The 23,392-nt window shown below is 40.2% G+C and overlaps 1 protein-coding gene across 2 annotated transcripts in view; it reads left to right on the top strand.

Moving 5' to 3' along the window:
* The window catches only part of TMCO3 (transmembrane and coiled-coil domains 3), a 162,359-nt gene that overhangs the window by 64,867 nt on the left and 74,100 nt on the right, over nt 1-23,392 (top strand). For both annotated transcript variants that reach the window (XM_053707754.1, XM_053707756.1), the window contains 2 exons: nt 11,967-12,153; nt 23,108-23,225. In XM_053707754.1, coding sequence (XP_053563729.1) covers nt 11,967-12,153; nt 23,108-23,225 — 305 coding nt within the window. The remainder of the gene's footprint in view (nt 1-11,966; nt 12,154-23,107; nt 23,226-23,392) is intronic.

Here is a 23,392-nt window from a genome sequence, read left to right as displayed (position 1 = left end):
GATTCATCTCTTACCTCCCTTTTCAGATCGACGATATACTCTTATATATATACCATTACCTCTGCTGATTTTCGTTTCAGTACTGGTTTGGCTTTCTACAAACATGTAGATGAGTGTCCTGGGGTAAGTAAGTCTTATTTTCTGTGACACTCTAAGCTATGGTTGGGCACTTTTTTAATAAAGTTCTAAATATATGTATTCAAACATTTATTTGCCTTGACTCAGGATGTTCAACATTCCTTATTTTCAGACAGTCAGTTTCATATTTGGGATAATGCACTTACCTTAAAAATTTGACTTTTTTTCCCTGTGGGCTGTTAGGCTCGCGGGGGCTGAAAATGCTTCATTTTATTGCGTCATTCTTGGCGCGGACTTTTTTGGCGCAAAAAATCTTTTCTGTTTCCGACGTCATGCGTGTCGCCGGAAGTTGCGTCATTTTTTTACATTCTTTTGCGCCAAAAATGTCGGCGTTCCGGACGTGGCGTCATTTTTGGCGCAAAAAGCATTTAGGCGCCAAATAATGTGGGCGTCTTATTTGGCGCTAAAAAAATATGGGCGTCGCTTTTGTCTCCACATTATTTAAGTCTCATTTTTTCTTTGCTTCTGGTTGCTAGAAGCTTGTTCCTTGGCATTTTTTTCCCATTCCTGAAACTGTCATTTAAGGAATTTGATCAATTTTGCTTTATATGTTGTTTTTTCTCTTACATATTGCAAGATGTCTCACGTTGCATCTGAGTCAGAAGATACTTCATGAAAATCGCTGTCTGGTGCTGGAACTACCAAAGCTAAGTGTATCTGCTGTAAACTTTTGGTAGCTGTTCCTCCAGCTGTTGTTTGTATTAATTGTCATGACAAACTTGTTAATGCAGATAATATTTCCTTTAGTAATGTACCATTACCTGTTGCAGTTCCATCAACATCTAATGTTCAGAATGTTCCCGATAACATAAGAGATTTTGTTTCTGAATCCATCAAGAAGGCTATGTCTGTTATTCCTCCTTCTAGTAAACATAAAAAATCTTTTAAAACTTCTCTTTATACAGATGAATTTTTAAATGAACATCATCATTCTGATTCTAATGACTCTTCTGGTTCAGAGGATTCTGTCTCAGAGGTTGATGCTGATAAATCTTCATATTTATTTAAAATGGAATTTATTCCAGAAGTTTTTCCTGTTCCTGGTGCTATTTCTGAAGTAATTTCCAGAGAATGGAATAATTTGGGTAATTCATTTACTCCTTCTAAACGTTTTAAGCAATTATATCCTGTGCCGTCTGACAGATTAGAATTTTGGGACAAAATCCCTAAAGTTGATGGGGCTATTTCTACCCTTGCTAAACGTACTACTATTCCTACGTCAGATGGTACTTCGTTTAAGGATCCTTTAGATAGGAAAATTGAATCCTTTCTAAGAAAAGCTTATCTGTGTTCAGGTAATCTTCTTAGAACTGCTATATCATTGGCTGATGTTGCTGCAGCTTCAACTTTTTGGTTCGAAACTTTAGCGCAACAAGTAACAGATCATGATTCTCATAATATTATTATTCTTCTTCAACATGCTAATAATTTTATCTGTGATGCCATTTTTGATATTATCAGAGTTGATGTCAGGTTTATGTCTCTAGCTATTTTAGCTAGAAGAGCTTTATGGCTTAAAACTTGGAATGCTGATATGTCTTCTAAATCGACTCTACTTTCCATTTCTTTCCAGGGTAACAAATGATTTGGTTCTCAGTTGGATTCTATTATCTCAACTGTTACTGGTGGGAAAGGAACTTTTTTACCACAGGATAAAAAATCTAAGGGTAAAAACAGGGCTAATAATCGTTTTCGTTCCTTTCGTTTCAACAAAGAACAAAAACCTGATCCTTCATCCTCAGGAGCAGTTTCAGTTTGGAAACCATCTCCAGTCTGGAATAAATCCAAGCCTTCTAGAAAAGCAAAGCCAGCTTCTAAGTCCACATGAAGGTGCAGCCCTCATTCCAGCTCAGCTGGTAGGGGGCAGGTTACGTTTTTTCAAAGAAATTTGGATCAATTCTGTTCACAATCTTTGGATTCAGAACATTGTTTCAGAAGGGTACAGAATTGGTTTCAAGATAAGACCTCCTGCAAAGAGATTTTTTCTTTCCCGTGTCCCAGTAAATCCAGTGAAAGCTCAAGCATTTCTGAAATGTGTTTCAGATCTAGAGTTGGCTGGAGTAATTATGCCAGTTCCAGTTCTGGAACAGGGGCTGGGGTTTTATTTGAATCTCTTCATTGTACCAAAGAAGGAGAATTCCTTCAGACCAGTTCTGGATCTAAAAATATTGAATCGTTATGTAAGGATACCAACGTTCAAAATGGTAACTATAAGGACTATCTTGCCTTTTGTTCAGCAAGTGCATTATATGTCCACAATAGATTTACAGGATGCATATCTGCATATTCCGATTCATCCAGATCATTATCAGTTCCTGAGATTCTCTTTTCTGGACAAGCATTACCAGTTTGTGGCTCTGCCGTTTGGCCTAGCTACAGCTCCAAGAATTTTTACAAAGGTTCTCGGTGCCCTTCTGTCTGTAATCAGAGAACAGGGTATTGTGGTATTTCCTTATTTGGACGATATCTTGGTACTTGCTCAGTCTTTACATTTAGCAGAATCTCATACGAATCGACTTGTGTTGTTTCTTCAAGATCATGGTTGAAGGATCAATTCACTAAAAAGTTAATTGATTCCTCAGACAAGGGTAACCTTTCTGGGTTTCCAGATAGATTCAGTGTCCATGACTCTGTCTTTGACAGACAAGAGACGTCTAAAATTGATTTCAGCTTGTCGAAACCTTCAGTCACAATCATTCCCTTCGGTAGCCTTATGTATGGAAATTCTAGGTCTTATGACTGCTGCATCGGACGCGATCCCCTTTGCTCGTTTTCACATGCGACCTCTTCCGCTCTGTATGCTGAATCAATGGTGCAGGGATTACACAAAGATATCTCAATTAATATCTTTAAAACCGATTGTACGACACTCTCTAACGTGGTGGACAGATCACCATCGTTTAATTCAGGGGGCTTCTTTTGTTCTTCCGACCTGGACTGTAATTTCAACAGATGCAAGTCTTACAGGTTGGGGAGCTGTGTGGGGATCTCTGACGGCACAAGGAGTTTGGGAATCTCAGGAGGTGAGATTACCGATCAATATTTTGGAACTCCGTGCAATTTTCAGAGCTCTTCAGTCTTGGCCTCTTCTGAAGAGAGAATCGTTCATTTGTTTTCAGACAGACAATGTCAAAACTGTGGCATACATCAATCATCAAGGAGGGACTCACCGTCCTCTGGCTATGAAAGAAGTATCTCGAATTCTGGTTTGGGCGGAATCCAGCTCCTGTCTAATCTCTGCGGTTCATATCCCAGGTATAGACAATTGGGAAGCGGATTATCTCAGTCGCCAAACGTTGCATCCGGGCGAATGGTCTCTTCACCCAGAGGTATTTCTTCAGATTGTTCAAATGTGGGAGCTTCCAGAAATAGATCTGATGGCGTCTCATCTAAACAAGAAACTTCCCAGGTATATGTCCAGATCCCGGGATCCTCAGGCGGAAGCAGTGGATGCATTATCACTTCCTTGGAAGTATCATCCTGCCTATATCTTTCCGCCTCTAGTTCTTCTTCCAAGAGTAATCTCCAAGATTCTGAAGGAATGCTCGTTTGTTCTGCTGGTAGCTCCGGCATGGCCTCACAGGTTTTGGTATGCGGATCTTGTCCGGATGGCCTCTTGCCATCCGTGGACTCTTCCGCTAAGGCCAGACCTTCTGTCGCAAGGTCCTTTTTTCCATCAGGATCTCAAATCCTTAAATTTAAAGGTATGGAGATTGAACGCTTGATTCTTGGTCAAAGAGGTTTCTCTGACTCTGTGATTAATACTATGTTACAGGCTTGTAAATCTGTATCTAGAGAGATATATTATAGAGTCTGGAAGACTTATATTTCTTGGTGTCTTTCTCATCATTTTTCTTGGCATTCTTTTAGAATTCCGAGAATTTTACAGTTTCTTCAGGATGGTTTAGATAAAGGTTTATCCGCAAGTTCTTTGAAAGGACAAATCTCTGCTCTTTCTGTTCTTTTTCACAGAAAGATTGCTAATCTTCCTGATATTCATTGTTTTGTACAAGCTTTGGTTCGTATAAAACCTGTCATTAAGTCAATTTCTCCTCCTTGGAGTTTGAATTTGGTTCTGGGGGCTCTTCAAGCTCCTCCTTTTGAACCCATGCATTCATTGGATATTAAATTACTTTCTTGGAAAGTTTTGTTCCTTTTGGCGATCTCTTCTGCCAGAAGAGTCTCTGAATTATCTGCTCTTTCTTGTGAGTCTCCTTTTCTGATTTTTCATCAGGATAAGGCGGTGTTGCGAACTTCTTTTGAATTTTTACCTAAGGTTATGAATTCCAACAACATTAGTAGAGAAATTGTGGTTCCCTCATTATGTCCTAATCCTAAGAATTCTAAGGAGAAATCGTTGCATTCTTTGGATGTTGTTAGAGCTTTGAAATATGTTGAAGCTACTAAGAATTTCCAAAAGACTTCTAGTCTATTTGTTATCTTTTCCGGTTCTAGAAAAGGCCAGAAAGCTTCTGCCATTTCTTTGGCATCTTGGTTGAAATCTTTAATTCATCATGCCTATGTCGAGTCGGGTAAAACTCCGCCTCAAAGGATTACAGCTCATTCTACTAGGTCAGTTTCTACTTCCTGGGCGTTTAGGAATGAAGCTTCGGTTGATCAGATTTGCAAAGCAGCAACTTGGTCCTCTTTGCATACTTTTACTAAATTCTACCATTTTGATGTATTTTCTTCTTCTGAAGCAGTTTTTGGTAGAAAAGTACTTCAGGCAGCGGTTTCAGTTTGAATCTTCTGTTTATGTTTTTCATTAAACTTTATTTTGGGTGTGGATTATTTTCAGCAGGAATTGGCTGTCTTTATTTTATCCCTCCCTCTCTAGTGACTCTTGCGTGGAAAGATCCACATCTTGGGTAGTCATTATCCCATACGTCACTAGCTCATGGACTCTTGCTAATTACATGAAAGAAAACATAATTTATGTAAGAACTTACCTGATAAATTCATTTCTTTCATATTAGCAAGAGTCCATGAGGCCCGCCCTTTTTTGTGGTGGTTATGATTTTTTTGTATAAAGCACAATTATTCCAATTCCTTATTTTTTATGCTTTCGCACTTTTTTCTTATCACCCCACTTCTTGGCTATTCGTTAAACTGAATTGTCGGTGTGGTGAGGGGTGTATTTATAGGCATTTTAAGGTTTGGGAAACTTTGCCCCTCCTGGTAGGAATGTATATCCCATACGTCACTAGCTCATGGACTCTTGCTAATATGAAAGAAATGAATTTATCAGGTAAGTTCTTACATAAATTATGTTTTTCCGGTTCCTAAGAGAATTTCGGAAATTGTTAAGAAGGAATGGGATACACCAGGTATACCGTTTTCTCCCCCTCCTACTTTTAAGAAAATGTTTCCCATATCTGACACCATGCGGGATTTTTGGCAATTGATTCCCAAGGTGGAGGGAGCTAAACGTACAACTATACCCATTGAGGACAGTTGTGCGTTTAAAGACCCTATGGATAAAAAATTGGAGGGTCCCCAGGGTTTTCTCTTACAGCCTATATAGCTTGCATGGTTCCAGTAACTACTGCAGCTGCTTTTTGGTTTGACGCTAGCAAATTCTTTTATGACGGATGCTGCTTTTCAACTTGCAAAGTTAGCAGCGAAAAATGCAGGCTTTGCCATTGTAGCGCGTAGAGCGTTATGGCTAAAGTCATGGTCGGCTGACGTATCGTCTAAATCTAAGCTTTTGACTATTCCCTTCAAGGGTAAGACCCTATTCGGTCCTGAACTGAAGGAAATAATCTCTGACATTACTGGAGGTAAGGGTCACGCCCTACCTCAGGACAAGCCCCTCAAGATGAGGAATAAACAAAATAATTTTCGTTCCTTTCGAAATTTTAAAGGAACATCCTCTGCTTCCCCTTCCTCTACTAAGCAGGAAGGGAACTTTGCGCAATCCAAGGCGGTCTGGAGACCTTATCAGACCTGGAATAAAGGTAAACAAGTCAAAAAGCCCGCTGCTGCTACCAAGACAGCATGAAGGGGCAACCCCCGATCCGGGACCGGATCTAGTAGGGGGCAGACTCTCTTTCTTTGCTCAGGCTTGGGCAAGGGATGTACAGGATCCCTGGGCATTGGAAATTGTGGCCCAGGCGGTATCGGTTGGATTTCAAAGACTTCCCCCCAAGGGGAAGATTTCATCTTTCACGTTTTTCTGTACACCAGACAAAAAGAGAGGCATTCTTACGCTGTGTAAAAGACCTCTACACCATGGGTGTAATTTGCCCGGTTCCAGATCGGGAACAAGGGCAGGGGTTCTATTCAACCTTTTCGTGGTTCCCAAAAAAGAGGGAACCTTCAGACCGATTTTAGATCTCAAGTGTCTAAACAAGTTTCTCAGAGTCCCATTGTTCAAGATGGAGACTATTCGTACAATTCTGCCTATGATCCAGGAGGGTCAATACATGACCACGGTGGACCTGAAGGATGCGTATCTTCCCATCCCTATCCACAAGGATCACCATCAGTTCCTGCGATTTGCATTTCATGACAAACATTATCAGTTTGTGGCTCTGCCCTTCGGGTTGGCCACGGCTCCCAGGATCTTCACAAAGGTTCTAGGATCTCTTCTAGCGGTTCTCAGGCCGCGAGGCATAGCAGTGGCGCCCTATCTGGACGATATCCTTATTCAGGTGTCAACATTTCATCTGTCCAAATCTCACACAGACATTGTGTTGTCATTTCTGAGAACTCACGGTTGAAAAGTGAATGTAGAAAAGAGTTCACTAGTTCCACAGACCAGAGTTCCATTCCTGGGAACTCTGATAGACTCAGAAAATATGAAAATATTTCTGACAGAAGTCAGAAAATCAAAGATTCTAAATACTTGCAGGGCTCTGCAGTCCATTCAGTGGCCATCAGTGGCTCAGTGTATGGAAGTCATCGGACTAATGGTAGCGGCAATGGATATCATCCCGTTTGCTCGCTTTCATTTAAGACCACTACTACTGTGCATGCTCAGTCAGTGGAATGGGGATTATGCAAATTTATCTCCTCAGATAAATCTGGATCAAGAGACCAGAGACTCTCTTCGGTGGTGGTTGTCGCAGGACAATCTGTCCCAAGGGATGTGCTTCCGCAGGCCATCTTGGGTAATAGTAACGACGGACGCCAGTCTTCTGGGCTGGGGTGCAGTCTGGAATTCCCTAAAGGCTCAGGGTATGTGGACTCAGGCGGAGTCTCAATTACCAATCAATATTCTGGAACTGAGTGATATTCAATGCGCTGCTGGCGTGGCCTCAGTTGGCTTCAGCCAAATTCATAAGATTCCAGTCGGACAATATCACGACTGTGGCATATATCAATCATCAGGGGGGAACAAGGAGTTCTCTAGCGATGATAGAAGTATCAAAGATAATCCGATGGGTGGAGACTCACTCTTGCCATCTGTCTGCGATCTATATCCCAGGAGTAGAGAACTGGGAAGCGGATTTTCTAAGTTGTCAGACTTTTCATCCGGGGGAGTGGGAACTCCATCCGGAGGTGTTTGCAGCCTTGATTCATCAATGGGGCACACCGGAATTGGATCTGATGGCATCTCGCCAAACTTCCACGTTACGGGTCCAGGTCAAGGGATCCCAAGGCTGTACTGATAGATGCTCTAGCAGTACCTTGGTCGTTCAACCTGGCTTATGTGTTTCCAACTTTTCCTCTCCTTCCTCGTGTTATTGCCAGAATCAAACAGGAGAGGGCTTCAGTAATTTTAATAGCGCCTGCGTGGCCACGCAGGACCTGGTATGCAGATCTAGTGGACATGTCGTCTCTGCCACCGTGGAGACTGCCATTGAGAAAGGACCTTCTCATTCAAGGTCCGTTCCAACATCCAAATCTAACTTCTCTGCAGCTGACTGCTTGGAGATTGAACGCTTGATTTTATCTAAACGGGTTTTCCCTGAGCCGGTCATTGATACCCTGATTCAGGCTCGCAAGCCGGTCACTAGAAAAATTTACCATAAGATATGGCGTAAATATCTGTATTGGTGTGAATCCAAGGGTTACTCATGGAGTAAGATGAAGATTCCTAGGATTTTGTCTTTTCTCTAAGAAGGATTAGAGAAGGGATTATCAGATAGTTCCTTGAAGGGACAAATTTCTGCTTTGTCAATTTTGCTTCACAAGCATCTGGCAGATGTCCCAGATGTTCAGGCATTTTGTCAGGCTTTAATCAGAATCAAGCCTGTGTTTAAATCAATTGCTCCGCCATGGAGCTTGAATTTAGTTCTTAATGTTCTTCAAGGGGTTCCGTTTAAACCCATGCATTCCATAGATATTAAGCTGTTATCTTGGAAAGTTTTGTTTTTAGTTGCTATCTCTTCTGCTCGAAGAGTTTCTGAGCTTTCTGCATTGCAATGTGATTCCCCTTATCTTATATTCCATTCTGATAAGGTGGTTTTGTGTACTAAACCTGGATTCCTTTCTAAGGTTGTTTCAAATAAGAATATTAATCAGGAAATTGTTGTTTCTTCTCTGTGTCCTAATCCTTCTTCTAAGAAGGAGCGTCTGTTACATAACTTAGACGTGGTTCGTGCTTTGAAGTTTTACTTGCAAGCAACCAAGGATTTCCGTCAAACATCTTCTCTGTTTGTTGTTTATTCTGGGAAGCGTAGAGGTCAAAAAGCTACAGCTACCTCTCTTTCTTTTTGGCTGAAAAGCATCATACGTTTGGCATACGAGACTGCTGGACAGCAGCCTCCTGAAAAGATTACGGCTCATTCCACTAGAGCTGTGACTTCCACATGGGCTTTTAAAAACGATGCTTCTGTTGAACAGATTTGTAAGGCTGCGACTTTTTCCAAATTTTCCAAATTTGATTCTTCTGAGGCTATTTTTGGGAGAAAGGTGCTTCAAGCAGTGGTGCCTTCCGTTTAGGATCCTGTCTTGTCCCTCCCTTTCATCCATGTCCTAAAGCTTTGGTATTGGTATCCCACAAGTAAAGGATGAAACCGTGGACTCGGTATATCTTGTAAAAGAAAAGGAAATTTATGCTTACCTGATAAATTGATTTCTTTTACGATATACCGAGTCCACGGCCCACCCTGTCATTTTGAGACAGGATTTATTTTTTATATAAACTTCAGTCACCTCTGCACCTTAATGGTTCTTTCCCTTTCTCTTCCTATACCTTCGGTGGAATGACTTGCTATGGGCAGGCAAAACGGAGTTATGAGGTTGCAATTAGTAGACAGCTAGGTTTAGCAATGGAGTTATCTCTTCCTTCAACTTCACAGTCTCACTAGGGAGGCTTTAACTGCGTTACTGGCTGCATTCACATGGGACAGCTCATGGCTCCTTCTTTCACACTCAGCAGCAAATGTTTCAAAGCGTTGCTATGGTAACCTGCGTCAACACTCTGTTTAAAACTGTTAGCGGCTTATGGCGCAGGCCCGCAGCCGCTGAATATAATTCTGAAAATGAAAAAAAAATTGTTGAAAAAAAAAAAAGTTTGTTGTGCTAAAGATGCGATTTCTGCACCCCCTGGAGTTCCTTCCTTGCCAGACAATCATTTCGGCCTTCTGTGGGCCTCATCAGTGGCATGCAGCCATATCCCTCTAAGCATGCTAATTCCCCCCATAACCCTTAGGGAGACTTCCCCTGTGTCATAATGCAAATACATACAATTCAATATCACCTAGATTACGAGTTTTGCATTGCAATTTCAGCATAAAGGCAGTAACGCAGCTATTCCGAATTGTGTCGGTATAGCTATACTGCAAGCATTTTAGCCTGTAACGCAAACGGCCATTCTGCACTAAAAAAAAATTACTTTTTTGCGTGGGATTTTCATTGCGCCGGTATTACAGGTTGTGCGGTGCCAATAGGATTCCAGTAGCTCTCATCCTATTGGCTGTTTTGAACAGCCAATAGTATTTTAGAAGCTCTCATCCTATTGGCTGATTTGAATTTGAAGAATCAAGTCAGCCAATAGGAATACAAGGTACGCCATTTTGAAACGGCTACCTTGCATTGAAGCTTCAGTGTACGGCTATTAGATTAGGTGTAATTGTTTTTATTTTTGATAATTTCGTTAATTATTTTTTGCAAGCTTAGTGTTTTTTATTTTTTGTAATTTAGTGTTTATTATTTTTTGTAATTTTAGATTTTTTAATTTTAATTCTCGTAGTGTAAGGTTTTTTTTAAATTTGTAATTTACATTTTTTAATTGGTAGTATTTTTTATTTTATTAGAATAGTAAGGTTAGGTTAATTTATAGTTTAATGTAAGGTTTATTTTTATTTCACAGGTAAGTTTTTATTTATTTAAATATAGTTATATTGTAATTTTAATTTTAAAGTTAGGGCGGTGTTAGGTTTGGGGTTAATAGTTTAATTTAGTGTTTTGCGATGTGGGGGCCGGCGGTTTAGGGGTTAATAGGTTTATTTAGTGGCGGAGATGTGGGAGGCCGGAGGTTTAGAGGTTAATAGGTTTATTTAGTTGCAGCGATGTGGGAGGCCGGATGTATAGGGGTTAATAACTTTATTATAGTTTTGGCAATGTCGGGGAGCAGCAGAATAAGGGTTAATAGCTTTATTATAGTGGCGGTGATGTCGGGGAGTGGCGGAATAGGGGTTAATAACTTTTATTAGTGGCAGCGATGTCGGGAGCGGCAGATTAGGGATTAATAACTTTATTTAGGTGGTGGCAATGTCCGGGGGGGCGGATTAGGGGTGTTTAGACTTGGGGTTTATGTTAGGGTGTTAGATTTAAACGTCTTTTTTTTATCCCCATAGACATCAATGGCGTTGCATTACAGAGAATTTTCATTCAGGAGTTAGGTATTTTTTTAACACTCTCTTCCCATTGATATCTATGGAGGAAAGCGTGCACGAGCACATCAAAGCAGCCCTTGGATTTTGTGCGTTATGAAGCTTAACGCCACCATTTCGCACGCACAAGGAGACTTTTCAGTAACTCGTAATGGCAGCTCTATGGAGGGTGAAATAACGCAACTTTTGGAGTTAGTTTTGCACCCTGTTTAGCGCAAAACTCGTAATCTAGGGGTATGTGATTTGTTATTTTCTTTTAAGTGACCAAACATTCAGTTAGAATGCCACTTATGTCCCTCCATAATGGGGGGGAGGGAGAAAGAGATTGAGGAGGCAGCTAGGCTGATTGAGGTGTCATCACTGTAGACATGGAATCTGAATCCCAAGTAGCTGGTTAATTTACCAAGAGTAGAAGCATTGGCAAACGAGATTTGAGAGAAAAATTACTATATATTGAAGTACTGCAAGAGACGTAGGCACTGTAAAAATTAATTATTTATAGAGGGTTATGAACTAGGAGTTTGTTGGGATGCTACAGACATGAAGGACTGATATCCCTAATTGGTGGCCAACTGTGTCAGATGGTTGTATACAGGGAAGTGGCCTTTTGGTGCTGCAATCCTTGTGAATGCTGTTTCATTAAAGTGCTCTGAGCCAGACCAGATTTTGACGGGTGTAACTTATAGTTAGAAGATTAAAAAAGGTGTACACTAACAGTTTTAATGTTCCGATTACAAAGGGAATAGATTGATAGTTTTATAGTTAGAGTGAACATCTTTAGGACTGGTGTGATCATTGTCAAGGGAGATGGAAACATTCTTTTGGAGTCTAAAAGACTGAAGACTCTATGGCAATTGCATTGAATAGTAAGCTAGATCTGTTATTTGTTATGGGAACAAGAGGTACACAAATTATTGAAGGTTCAGATGAGACACATTGCAGTATAAAAAAGTAATGCAAATGTTTTCTATTGGCGGATAGTGTTATCAGTTATATGTAGAGGAACATTATGTTTTGCTGATAAGTTATCTGTTAATTCCTCAGGTATGGAAGATAGCTGTACAAGGACCCTGCTTCATGACTATTCTAATGATTGCATTCGGTTTGCTGTGGGGACATTTTCTGAAAATCAGACCCGCACAAAGTGTTTTTATTTCAACTTGTTTGTCTTTGTCAAGCACTCCGTTAGTATCCAGATTCCTCGCTGGTGGGTCTCGTGGGGATAAGGATGGTATGTATATTAATTTTGATTTATATGCAGTAAAATATGCATGATGAAAAACTTAATAGAGAAAAGCAACTTGAGTTTAAGGCTCAGACAAATTACTTAGAAAGTCCCAAAGTGATTTTCAAGTGTCAGGTCCTGCCAAATATAATGTGACATGGACCCTTGCAAAACTAGAGTTTAGAACAAAGATTGGTCAATCCAATCCACCTTTGACCTTAGACTTTAGGGAGTTTCTACATTCTTCACGTGGGTTTTGAATTTTTTACCCAAGACACAGAAATTATACTTTTAAACTCATTTTCTTAATATCAACAGTTTATCCATGGTTTAAAAACGCATAATTGATGATTATCCCAGTTTTTAGTGTAGGTATAATTTAGATTTTATTAAAGACATAGAGACAAGTATTTTGTATAAACTTTCTTTATTGCTCATATGCAACCCTGTAAAGTACAGTTAAAGTTATTACACTACAAGAGAAAAAAAACAAAGAAAATGAACAGGGTAAAACAAGTGACAAATGACCTAAACACAGTGAGGATCACCAGATAAAGATGAGCAATAGGATGAGAGTAGGCAGAACATACAGTGATCTAAGATGTAATCGCAGAAAATGCAGCACGTCTGCAGAAAGAACAGAACCCATGCAGGAACTGTTAGTGCTTTAACTCTTCAAACAGAGCTGTGTTCTGGTTGCACTGTTTAAGTGTTGCAGTGCATCAAGAGAAACGTGCTGTTTGAAGTTAACAGCCAAATATGCAGCAGTCCATTGATTTATTAACTGGCTTTTTTTCAAACACTCCCCTAGCCTTTCCTAGTCTGCAAAGCTGTTTGTTCTGAATGTAAGACGTTCTTATGAGCATTGCACTTTTTTATTACTACATTTCTATGTTAGACCAAGAGAAAAGGAAACAAATTTATTCTAGAGACATTTTATAATTTAGTTTGTCTGCAGCTAATTTGCAATGCAATTTTCAACTACTGCACTATATTATAAAACGTTAAAAATTGTTTTATTCTTTAGTTAACCAACACATTGCAATTGTACTGGTGCTTTAGTGTAACTGCCTAATTTAAAATTGAATTTTATTTAAAAATGGCCTGCAGAAAACTTTTCACTAAAAAAATCTCATTGCAGAAAGTGGAAAAAAAAATCTGCCTCTGGGGATGAGACCCTGGTAGCATAACTAGTACAAGCACAATCACTATCTCCTCTTTCTAATTTGTTGCTAAACATAGGGAAAATAGTTTGTTTGAAAACTCCAAATGGAACTAAAAGTCCAAATAGGATGAATCTCCAACTGAACAAAATATTGACCATTAAGTTCAGGCAGTGAAAACGATTGATTATGGTACAACTGGACAACAAAGTATAGAAAAACCAAAAACTATGTGAAGAAAATACAATCCAAACTTCTTGAACTTGATTGAAGAACCAACTTTAAGATCCTTAAAAATTTTGAGCTGAAATGAAGCACAAAATTAGCAAATGGTAGAACAAAAAACTGATCTCAAAGAAGAGAAAAATAAGAAAAAAGAGAGAGTGGGCAAAAGGATCACAAGGAAGGAATACAATTTTCTCTGTGTCTTTAATCTAGATTATACCTACACTAAAAGCTAAGATAATCGTAATTTCTTCTATAAGGTACGACGAGTCCACGGATTCATCCTTTACTTGTGGGATATTATCCTCCTGCTAACAGGAAGTGGCAAAGAGCACCACAGCAGAGCTGTCTATATAGTTCCTACCTTAGCTCCACCCCCAGTCATTCTCTTTGCCTACTCTAAGTACTAAGAAGGGTAAAGTGAAAGGTGATAAAGTATTAGTTTTTAATTTCTTCAATCAAGAGTTTTTTGTTTTAAATGGTACCGGTGTGTACTATTTACTCTCAGGCAGCAGATGGATGAAGACTTCTGCCTGGAGGAGGATGATCTTAGCATTTGTCACTAAGATCCAGTACAGTTCCCATAGAGGCTGAGGGGTGCAGGACACTTGGCTTAATTTTTGGGTCTCAGAACCCACATGGCTAGTTTAAAACCGCTCTGGTGCGGTTCTTTGAGGCTGTAGAGACATCGAGTGAGATGGGCGGGGCCTATTTTCGCGCATCAGATGCGCAGTTGTTTTCACTCAGCAAGCTCCAACTCCTGAGGGCCCTTGTGGATGTTTTGGGCTAAATTGAAGCTTTAACCCCATATTTACAATCCCTGAGGACAGGTAGGCACCACAGCAGGGCTGTGGCAAGGTGCTGGGGGTGTTTTTCCGGATTTAGGCCTTATTACAATCCGGTTTGCACATTAAAGGGTTAAATGTTTAATTTCTTGTGGGGCAAACTTTACTACACACATTGAGTCTGCTATCAAAAATTTGGAAAGTTTGGTGTATTTTAAAAGCATTTTTGCACAACGTGTATGCTTTTTTTCTCTTAAAGGCGCAGTACCGTTTTTTAAGATTGTTGTTTTTTTCACTAAATAAAGTGTTTTTCAAGCTTGTTTGTAGTCATTACTAGCCTGTTCAACATGTCTGACATTGAAGAAAGTCATTGTTCAATATGTTTAGAAGCCATTGTGGAACCCCCACTTAGAATGTGTCCCTCATGCACTGAAAGGTCAATAAATTGCAAAGAACATATTTTAGCTACTAAAAGTATGTCGCAGGATGATTCTCAGTCAGAAGGGAATCAGGTTATGCCATCTAATTCTCCCCAAGTGTCACAACCATTAACGCCCGCACAAGCGACGCCAAGTACTTCTAGTGCGTCTAATTCTTTCACCCTGCAAGATATGGCCACAGTTATGAATACTACCCTCACAGAGGTTTTATCTAAGCTGCCTGGGTTGCAGGGGAAGCGCAGTAGGTCTGGTGTGTGAACAAACGCTGAGCCCTCTGACGCTTTATTAGCCATATCCAATGTACCCTTACAATGTTCTGAGTTGGGGGTGAGGGATTTGCTGTCTGACGGAGAGATTTCTGATTCTGGAAAGATGTTCCCTCAGACAGACTCAGATATGACGGCTTTTAAATTTAAACTAGAACACCTCCGCTTGTTGCTCAGGGAGGTTTTAGCGACTCTGGATGATTGTGACCCTATTGTAGTTCCAGAGAAATTGTGTAAAATGGACAGATTTCTAGAGGTTCCTGCCTACACTGATGTTTTTCCGGTCCCTAAGAGGATTTCGGACATTGTTACTAAGGAGTGGGATAGACCAGGTATTCCGTTCGCTCCCCCTCCTACTTTTAAGAAAATGTTTCCCATAGACACCATGCGGGACTCGTGGCAGACGGTCCCTAAGGTGGAGGGAGCTATTTCTACCCTGGCTAAGCGTACAACTATACCTATTGAGGACAGTTGTGCTTTCAAAGATCCTATGGATAAAAAATTAGAGGGTCTCTTTAAGAAAATATTTGTTCATCAGGATTTTCTTCTCCAACCTATAGCGTGCATTGTTCCTGTAACTACTGCAGCTGCTTTTTGGTTCGAGGCTCTGGAGGAGGCTCTTCAGGTTGGGACCCCATTTGATGATATTCTGGATAGAATTAGGGCTCTCAAGCTAGCTAATTCTTTCATTACAGATGCCGCCTTTCAACTGGCTAAATTAGCGGCAAAGAATTCAGGTTTTGCCATTTTTAGCGCGTAGAGCGTTATGGCTTAAGTCCTGGTCTGCTGATGTGTCATCAAAATCTAAGCTTTTAGCCATCCCTTTCAAAGGTAAGACCCTATTCGGGCCTGAACTGAAAGAGATCATTTCAGACATCACTGGAGGGAAAGGCCATGCCCTTCCTCAGGATAAGACAAATAAGATGAGGACCAAACAAAATAATTTTCGTTCCTTTCGAAACTTCAAAGGTGGTCCCTCTACCTCTTACCCTGCTGCAAAACCAGAGGGGAATTTTGCTCAATCCAAGTCAGTCTGGAGACCTAACCAGACTTGGAACAAAGGTAAACAGGCCAAGAAGCCCGCTGCTGCCACCAAGACAGCATGAAGGGGTAGCCCCCGATCCGGGACCGGATCTAGTAGGGGGCAGACTTTCTCTCTTTGCTCAGGCTTGGGCAAGAGATGTTCAGGACTACTGGACTTTAGAAATCGTTACCCAGGGGTATCTTCTAGATTTCAAAGATTCTCCTCCAAGGGGGAGATTCCATCTTTCTCAATTGTCTACAAACCAGACAAAAAAGAGAGGCGTTCTTATGCTGTGTAGAAGACCTATATACCATGGGAGTGATCCGCCCAGTTCCGAAAGCAGAACAGGGGCAGGGGTTTTACTCCAATCTGTTTGTGGTTCCCAAAAAAGAGGGAACCTTCAGACCAATTTTAGATCTCAAGATCCTAAACAAATTCCTCAGAGTCCCATCTTTCAAGATGGAGACCATTCGGACTATTTTACCAATGATCCAGGAGGGTCAACCACCGTGGACTTAAAGGATGCGTATCTACACATCCCTATCCACAAAGATCATCACCAGTTCCTCAGGTTCGCCTTTCTGGACAAGCATTACCAATTTGTGGCTCTTCCCTTCGGGTTGGCCACAGCTCCCAGAATTTTCACAAAGGTGCTAGGGTCCCTTCTTGCGGTTCTAAGGCCGCGGGGCATAGCAGTGGCGCCTTACCTGGACGATATCTTAATTCAGACGTCGACTTACCAACTAGACAAGTCTCACACAGACATTGTGTTGGCTTTTCTAAGATCTCACGGGTGGAAGGTGAACGTAAAAAAGAGTTCACTTAGCCCTCTAACAAAAGTTCCATTCCTGGGAACTCTGATAGATTCGGTGGACATGAAAATTTTTCTGACGGAGGTCAGGAAATCAAAGATTTTAACCACCTGCCGAGCTCTTCATTCCATTCCTCGGCCGTCAGTGGCTCAGTGTATGGAGGTAATCGGACTAATAGTAGCGGCAATGGACATTTGTTCCATTTGTTTGCTTGCATCTCAGACCACTGCAACTATGCATGCTCAAACAGTGGAATGGGGATTATGCAGATTTATCTCCTCAGATAAATCTGGATCAAGAGACCAGAGCCCCTCTTCTTTGGTGGTTGTCTCAGGATCATCTGTCCCAGGGAATGTGTTTCCACAGGCCAGCGTGGGTCATAGTGACGACGGACGCCAGCCTATTAGGCTGGGGTGCAGTCTGGAATTCCCAGAAAGCACAGGGTTTGTGGACTCAGGAGGAGGCTCTCCTCCCGATAAATATTCTAGAACTGATAACGATATTCAACGCGCTTCAGGCGTGGCCTCAGCTGGCTTCGGCCAGATTCATAAGATTCCAGTCTGAGAATATCACGACTGTAGCATATATCAATCATCAGGGGGGAACAAAGAGTTCTCTAGCGATGATAGAGGTTACCAAAATAATCGATGGGCAGAGACTCACTCTTGCCATCTATCAGCAATCTATATCCCAGGAGTTGAGAACTGGGAAGCGGATTTTCTAAATCGTCAGACTTTTCATCCGGGGGAGTGGGAACTCCATCCGGAGGTGTTGCACAATTGATTCAGCAATGGGGCACACCAGAATTAGATCTGATGGCGTCACGTCAGAACGCCAAACTTCCTTGTTACGGGTCCAGGTCAAGGGATCCTCAGGCAGTACTGATAGATGCTCTAGCAGTACCCTGGTCGTTCAACCTGGCTTATGTGTTTCCACCATTTCCTCTCCTTCCTTGTTTGATTGCCAGAATCAAACAGGAGAGAGCTTCAGTGATTTTGATAGCACCTGCGTGGCCACGCAGGACTTAGTATGCAGACCTGGTGGACATGTCATCCCTTCCACCATGGACTCTGCCACTGAGACAGGACCTTCTGATTCAAGGTCCGTTCCAGCATCCAAATCTAGTTTCTCTGTGGCTGACTGCTTGGAGATTGAACGCTTGATTTTATCCAAGCGGGGTTTCGGTCATAGATACCTTGATTCAGGCTCGAAAGCCTGTCACTAGGAGAATTTATCATAAGATATGGCGTAAATATCTTTATTGGTGCGAATCCAAAGGCTACTCATGGAGTAAGATCAGGATTCCTAGGATTTTGTCCTTTCTCCAAGAAGGATTGGAGAAGGGGCTATCAGCTAGTTTCTTAAAGGGACAGATATCTGCTTTATCAATTCTACTGCACAAGCGTCTGGCAGATGTTCCAGACGTTCAGTCGTTCTTTCAGGCTTTAGTTAGAATTAAGCCTGTGTTTAAACCTGTTGCTCCACCATGGAGTTTGAATTTAGTTCTTAAAGTTCTTCAAGGGGTTCCGTTTGAACCTATGCATTCCATAGATATTAAGCTTCTATCTTGGAAAGTTCTGTTTTTAGTTGCTATCTCTTCGGCTCAAAGAGTTTCTGAACTATCTGCATTACAATGCGACTCGCCTTATCTTGTTTTCCATGCTGATAAGGTGGTTTTGCGTACCAAACCTGGATTCCTTCCTAAGGTTGTTACTAATAGGAATATCAATCAGGAAATTGTTGTTCCTTCTCTGTGTCCTAAGGCTTCCTCTAAGAAGGAGCGTCTGTTGCACAACTTGGACGTGGTTCGTGCTTTGAAGTTTTACTTGCAAGCAACCAAAGATTTCAGTCAAACATCTTCTTTGTTTGTTGTCTATTCTGGAAAACGTAGAGGTCAAAAAGCTACGGCTACCTCTCTTTCTTTTTGACCGAAAAGCATCATCCGTTTGGCATACGAGACTGCTGGACAGCAGCCTCCTGAAAGGATTACAGCTTACTCTACTAGAGCGGTGGCTTCCACATGGGCTTTTAAAAATAATGCTTCTGTTGAACCGATTTGTAAGGCTGCGACTTGGTCTTCGCTTCATACCTTTTCCAAATTTTACAAATTTGATACATTTGCTTCTTCGGAGGCTATTTTTGGGAGAAAAGTTCTTCAAGCAGTGGTGCCTTCTGTTTAACCATCTGTCTTGTCCCTCCCATCTGTCTTGTCCCTCCCGTTCATCCGTGTCCTGTAGCTTTGGTATTGTATCCCACAAGTAAAGGATGAATCCGTGGACTCGTCGTACCTTATAGAAGAAAAGTAATTTTATGCTTACTTGATAAATTAATTTCTTCTATGGTACGACGAGTCCACGGCCCGCCCTGTCATTTTAAGACAGATTTTTATTTTTTAAACTTCAGTCACCTATGCACCTTTTAGTTTCTCCTTTTTCTTCCTGTACCTTAGGTCGAATGACTGGGGGGTGGAGCTAAGGGAGGAACTATATAGACAGCTCTGCTGTGGTGCTCTTTGCCACTTCCTGTTAGCAGGAGGATAATATCCCACAAGTAAAGGATGAATCCGTGGACTCGTCGTACCATAGAAGAAATTAATTGATCAGGTAAGCATAAATTTACTTTTTATTACAAAACCAGAGACTCATATTTTACAAGTTTTAAAGCGCAATCATACAATAAAAGAATTAGCAGGATGATTGATAGACTTGAAATAATATTGTCTGAAAGTAGAGATTGAAGTCCATATAGCTGCTTTCAGACTATCTTATAAGGGACAATCATTAAAAAAGGCATTAGAAACTGCAGAGGCTCTAATGTAGTGAGTGGAAAAGGATTTATCTGCACCTGTTTTAGTCATGATCCACTTGACCCACCTGGAAATGGAGGTAGAGAAAGAAGATCTGAAGGAAAATAACAGTCGTTATGAATTATTAGAACGAAGAGGTTAAGTACGAATAATATACTATTACAATTGGCAAAACAAAGTTTATCATGAAAGGGAAAATATGGGTAAAAAATAGAAGAAAGACAGTGTTTTAGTTCTGTGAGATAAAGAACAATATACACCATCTTGCATAAGTTGAATGGTGTCAAAATCAATGGCTCTCAAAGAGATATGGCTACAAGAAAATGAACAAAGCAGAGTCACCAATTTAAAAGACAACATTTTTAACAAAATATCCAAATTAATTGGCCAATTAGAAGAACAATGTAATACTAACATCCCAAAAGGAAGAAAAACTAGAAGGAAAAGGACAGTTAATATGAATATTTATGGTGACAACCTACAGGAAAATCTGAAATGGGTTAGTGGCACGTGAAAAATAGATGAACGAAAAGCGATAAGCCAGAACAGATTCAAACAAAGACGCCGAAAAATTTGCAATGTGACTTACAGGAGCTATAAAGAAATCCAAATTCTTTCCAAGCACCAGCAATGCCATGTAGTCAAGGAGGAAAAGTAAGCTTTCTTGGAACCCGACACACAAAAATCTCTGAGGAGATCAGCAGCTTGTTGAGAAAGTCTTGTCGCCAGACCAGGATCCCCTGAAGCTTTCCACTCCACTAAGTGAAGGAAGCCTTCTGATAAAAGGGGATGAACCTTGTCTAGGGGATCCAATAAGAGATTTGGGATTTGAGGGATAAAAATTGGAAGTTGAGAGGACATCTGAAGAAAGAGGGCCAAGGGGGGAAGGGGTTACTACAAGAGTTGTCAATAAATCCTAACAAAATAATTGAGAAGGAAGGGAAAAGCTTATGCTCCTGTAGGAGGCCAGGGCTGAAGAAAGGTTGGTTCTGGAAGGAAAAAGATCTATAGACAATGAACCTCCTTAACCAAGCAATTTTTAGGAAACTGTTTATGTTCACCATCCAATCGCTGGAATCTCTAGGATGTCTGGAACTACAGTCTGTGGTAACGTTCGACATTCCTGGAATATATTCTGCCAAGAAAATTGATGTGAAGAGAGGACTCTTGAAGTGTCTACTTTCTTTCTGTGATCATTGATCCACAACAAGCTCCCCAGTCTGAGCTGCTGGTATCGGATTGTATTTTAATACCTGGGGCTTTACCGAAAATAGTTTTGCTGTCCCAAGCATCAATGTGGGAAGGCCATTAATATTACTTGTCTCTGGCTTTGGAAGAAAGAGTTATCATCAGATGGTAATAGGAAAGATCTTTCATCATATTGGCAGTTTTCAATCTCTCGAAGGCTTAGTAGTGTAAAGGTGCTGAAAAGATGGCTTTAATTAAGGATGACAGTTGACACACAATTCTAGCCAGGCCTTTTAAAGGAATAAGTTATTTTGAAAGGATGAATATTATTTCCATTTTTATGTTTTTTAATTTGTCTGATGGTAAACTTAAAGTGGCACTTATGGTATCTAATTGAAACCCTAAAAATATTAGAGAGTGAGTAGGGATAATAATTTACTTTCTTCCTTATTTATAATAAAGCCAATATTCTCTAGTAGGGAAACTGTAAGATGAAGTTGTTAAACTAGTAATTTGTAGTCCTGCAACATCAAAAAGATATATTTATAAGTAAATAATCATTTGAATACCTTTTAGATGTAACCAAGCAACCACAGGCATAAAAAGTTTGGTGAAAACCCAGGTGTCTTTTAGATCTGAACGGACAAGCCAATACCCTCCACTTTGAAAAGTTGGTAACGAATGAAAGCATTAAGGTATCTTAGATTTATCATTGCACGATATTGTCCATTTAAAAAAAAATATATATATATATATATTTTACTAAAAATATTATGCTTTGAAAACCTTTGTTTGAGGAGAGAGTTTTCTCTATTGAACCTTTTGCAAAAAGGTCTGCAATTTCTACATCTATTTGAATTTTGTCTGCAATGGAAAAGGAAATGGGAATTAGAATCTGGACAGGAAAGGATAAAAAAATCTAATTTTAGCCTCAAAACAGTATTATCCAAGGGTCTGAAGTTATAAGAAGCCAATTGGAAACAAATTGGGTAAAGCTTCCTCCTATTAACTTTTGGGGGGAAATTTAGAGAAGGAAGAAAAGGACTCACCTGTTTGGAACTTGGCTCTCATTCTGGAACAGACACCTCTTTGTGACTAAGGCCTTCCCTTTGTAAAGAAAAAATTTGATTAAATGATGTTCAGCTGGGAAAATGTCCACTGCGTTACCCGGCCCTATTAAATAGTTTTCGAGGAGACTCAGAAGAAATTTTCCTTAGTATTTTTAGCTTTACTGAGAGAGGAAAAGGTATTTGAGTAAACTTACAGGTATTTAATAAAAACGGATCTCCAAATAGAAGTCCGTTGGCTCTGGGACCTACTTGATTCATTGCTTGATCTACAAATGTTGGGTCTATTCTATGTAACAGCACTCTATAACTCTCAGAATAAATGGCTGTATTTACATTGCCCACGAACAGGATAATAAGCTGGGCCAATTCCCTAATAGTATAGAGGTCTATCATTGTCTCATTAAATATAGCCTCTTCATTTATTTCAAAAATCTTAGTTGCAGGATCAAGGGCGTCTATAAGCTTGTCTTGGCAACCCTTTAAATATTTATTTGTGCCTCTTGAGGTTAAAACCAAGAAATTTCAAAATGTTGTTAATCGATTTCAGAGGCAAGGTCAGTCTTACCTGTTAAGAAACGCCTGAGGCATTCGATTCCTCATCCAGAAATTCACAAAATCAGAGGACTTATCAGATATGTGTTTATGACTTTTTTACATTTCTTAGGTGTAGGTTCAGAATCATCAGAAGAAAAATCTGAGTCAGGATAATCTAAATATTTTATCGCACCGTGCTTATAAGTAGTAAAGACCTCAGCATCCTCTTTAGAGGAAAAATAAATATCGGAATTATATGCACTGACAGGAATGGTATCAACATCCATATTATCAGGTTTAGAGGCCAGAAAAGCTTCTGAAGCTAATTCACTACAGTTTGATAATTGAAGTAAAATGGAAAGTTATAAAATGATATGCTCTATCTCAATCATAAAAGAAAATGTTTGGGTTTCATGTCCATTTAATGTATTCTCAGGATAGCTTTATGTATATCCCAGACACCAGTGAATTCCCTTACAGTATTTGTTCTTACCATCTCTCTTGCTAGCTTATTCCATGTATCACCCACCCTTGCTGCAAATTGCAAACCTTGACCTAGAGATCATGAAGTCTTGTTCTGCTATTGCACTTTATTGAAATGCACGTTGGTACCACATTAAACTGTTTGTTTGCTATTGGATGTGCAGGGGATATTGATCACAGCAGCGTACTAATGGGCATGCTGGTTATGCAGGACGTACAACTCAGTTTGTTTATTGCTGTTATGCCCACACTTATTCAAGCTGGGGAAAGCACTTATTCCAGGTAATTTCCATTTTCATTTATTTAATTATTTTGTATTTATGCTGTTTCATTTTTGTGACTTGTTAGATTGTCATGGAGTTTATATTATTGCTAAGATGATTATGCATTTTTTATAAAACATGTTATACTCTAAAAGAAAAGTTATTTTAAAATGATGGTCAATCAGA

The sequence above is a fragment of the Bombina bombina genome, chromosome 3, assembly GCF_027579735.1.
Source record: "Bombina bombina isolate aBomBom1 chromosome 3, aBomBom1.pri, whole genome shotgun sequence".
In the NCBI taxonomy this organism is placed as follows: Eukaryota; Metazoa; Chordata; class Amphibia; order Anura; family Bombinatoridae; genus Bombina; species Bombina bombina.
The sequence above is the reverse complement of the archived record's forward strand: the minus strand, read 5'-3'. Positions and strand labels throughout refer to the sequence as shown.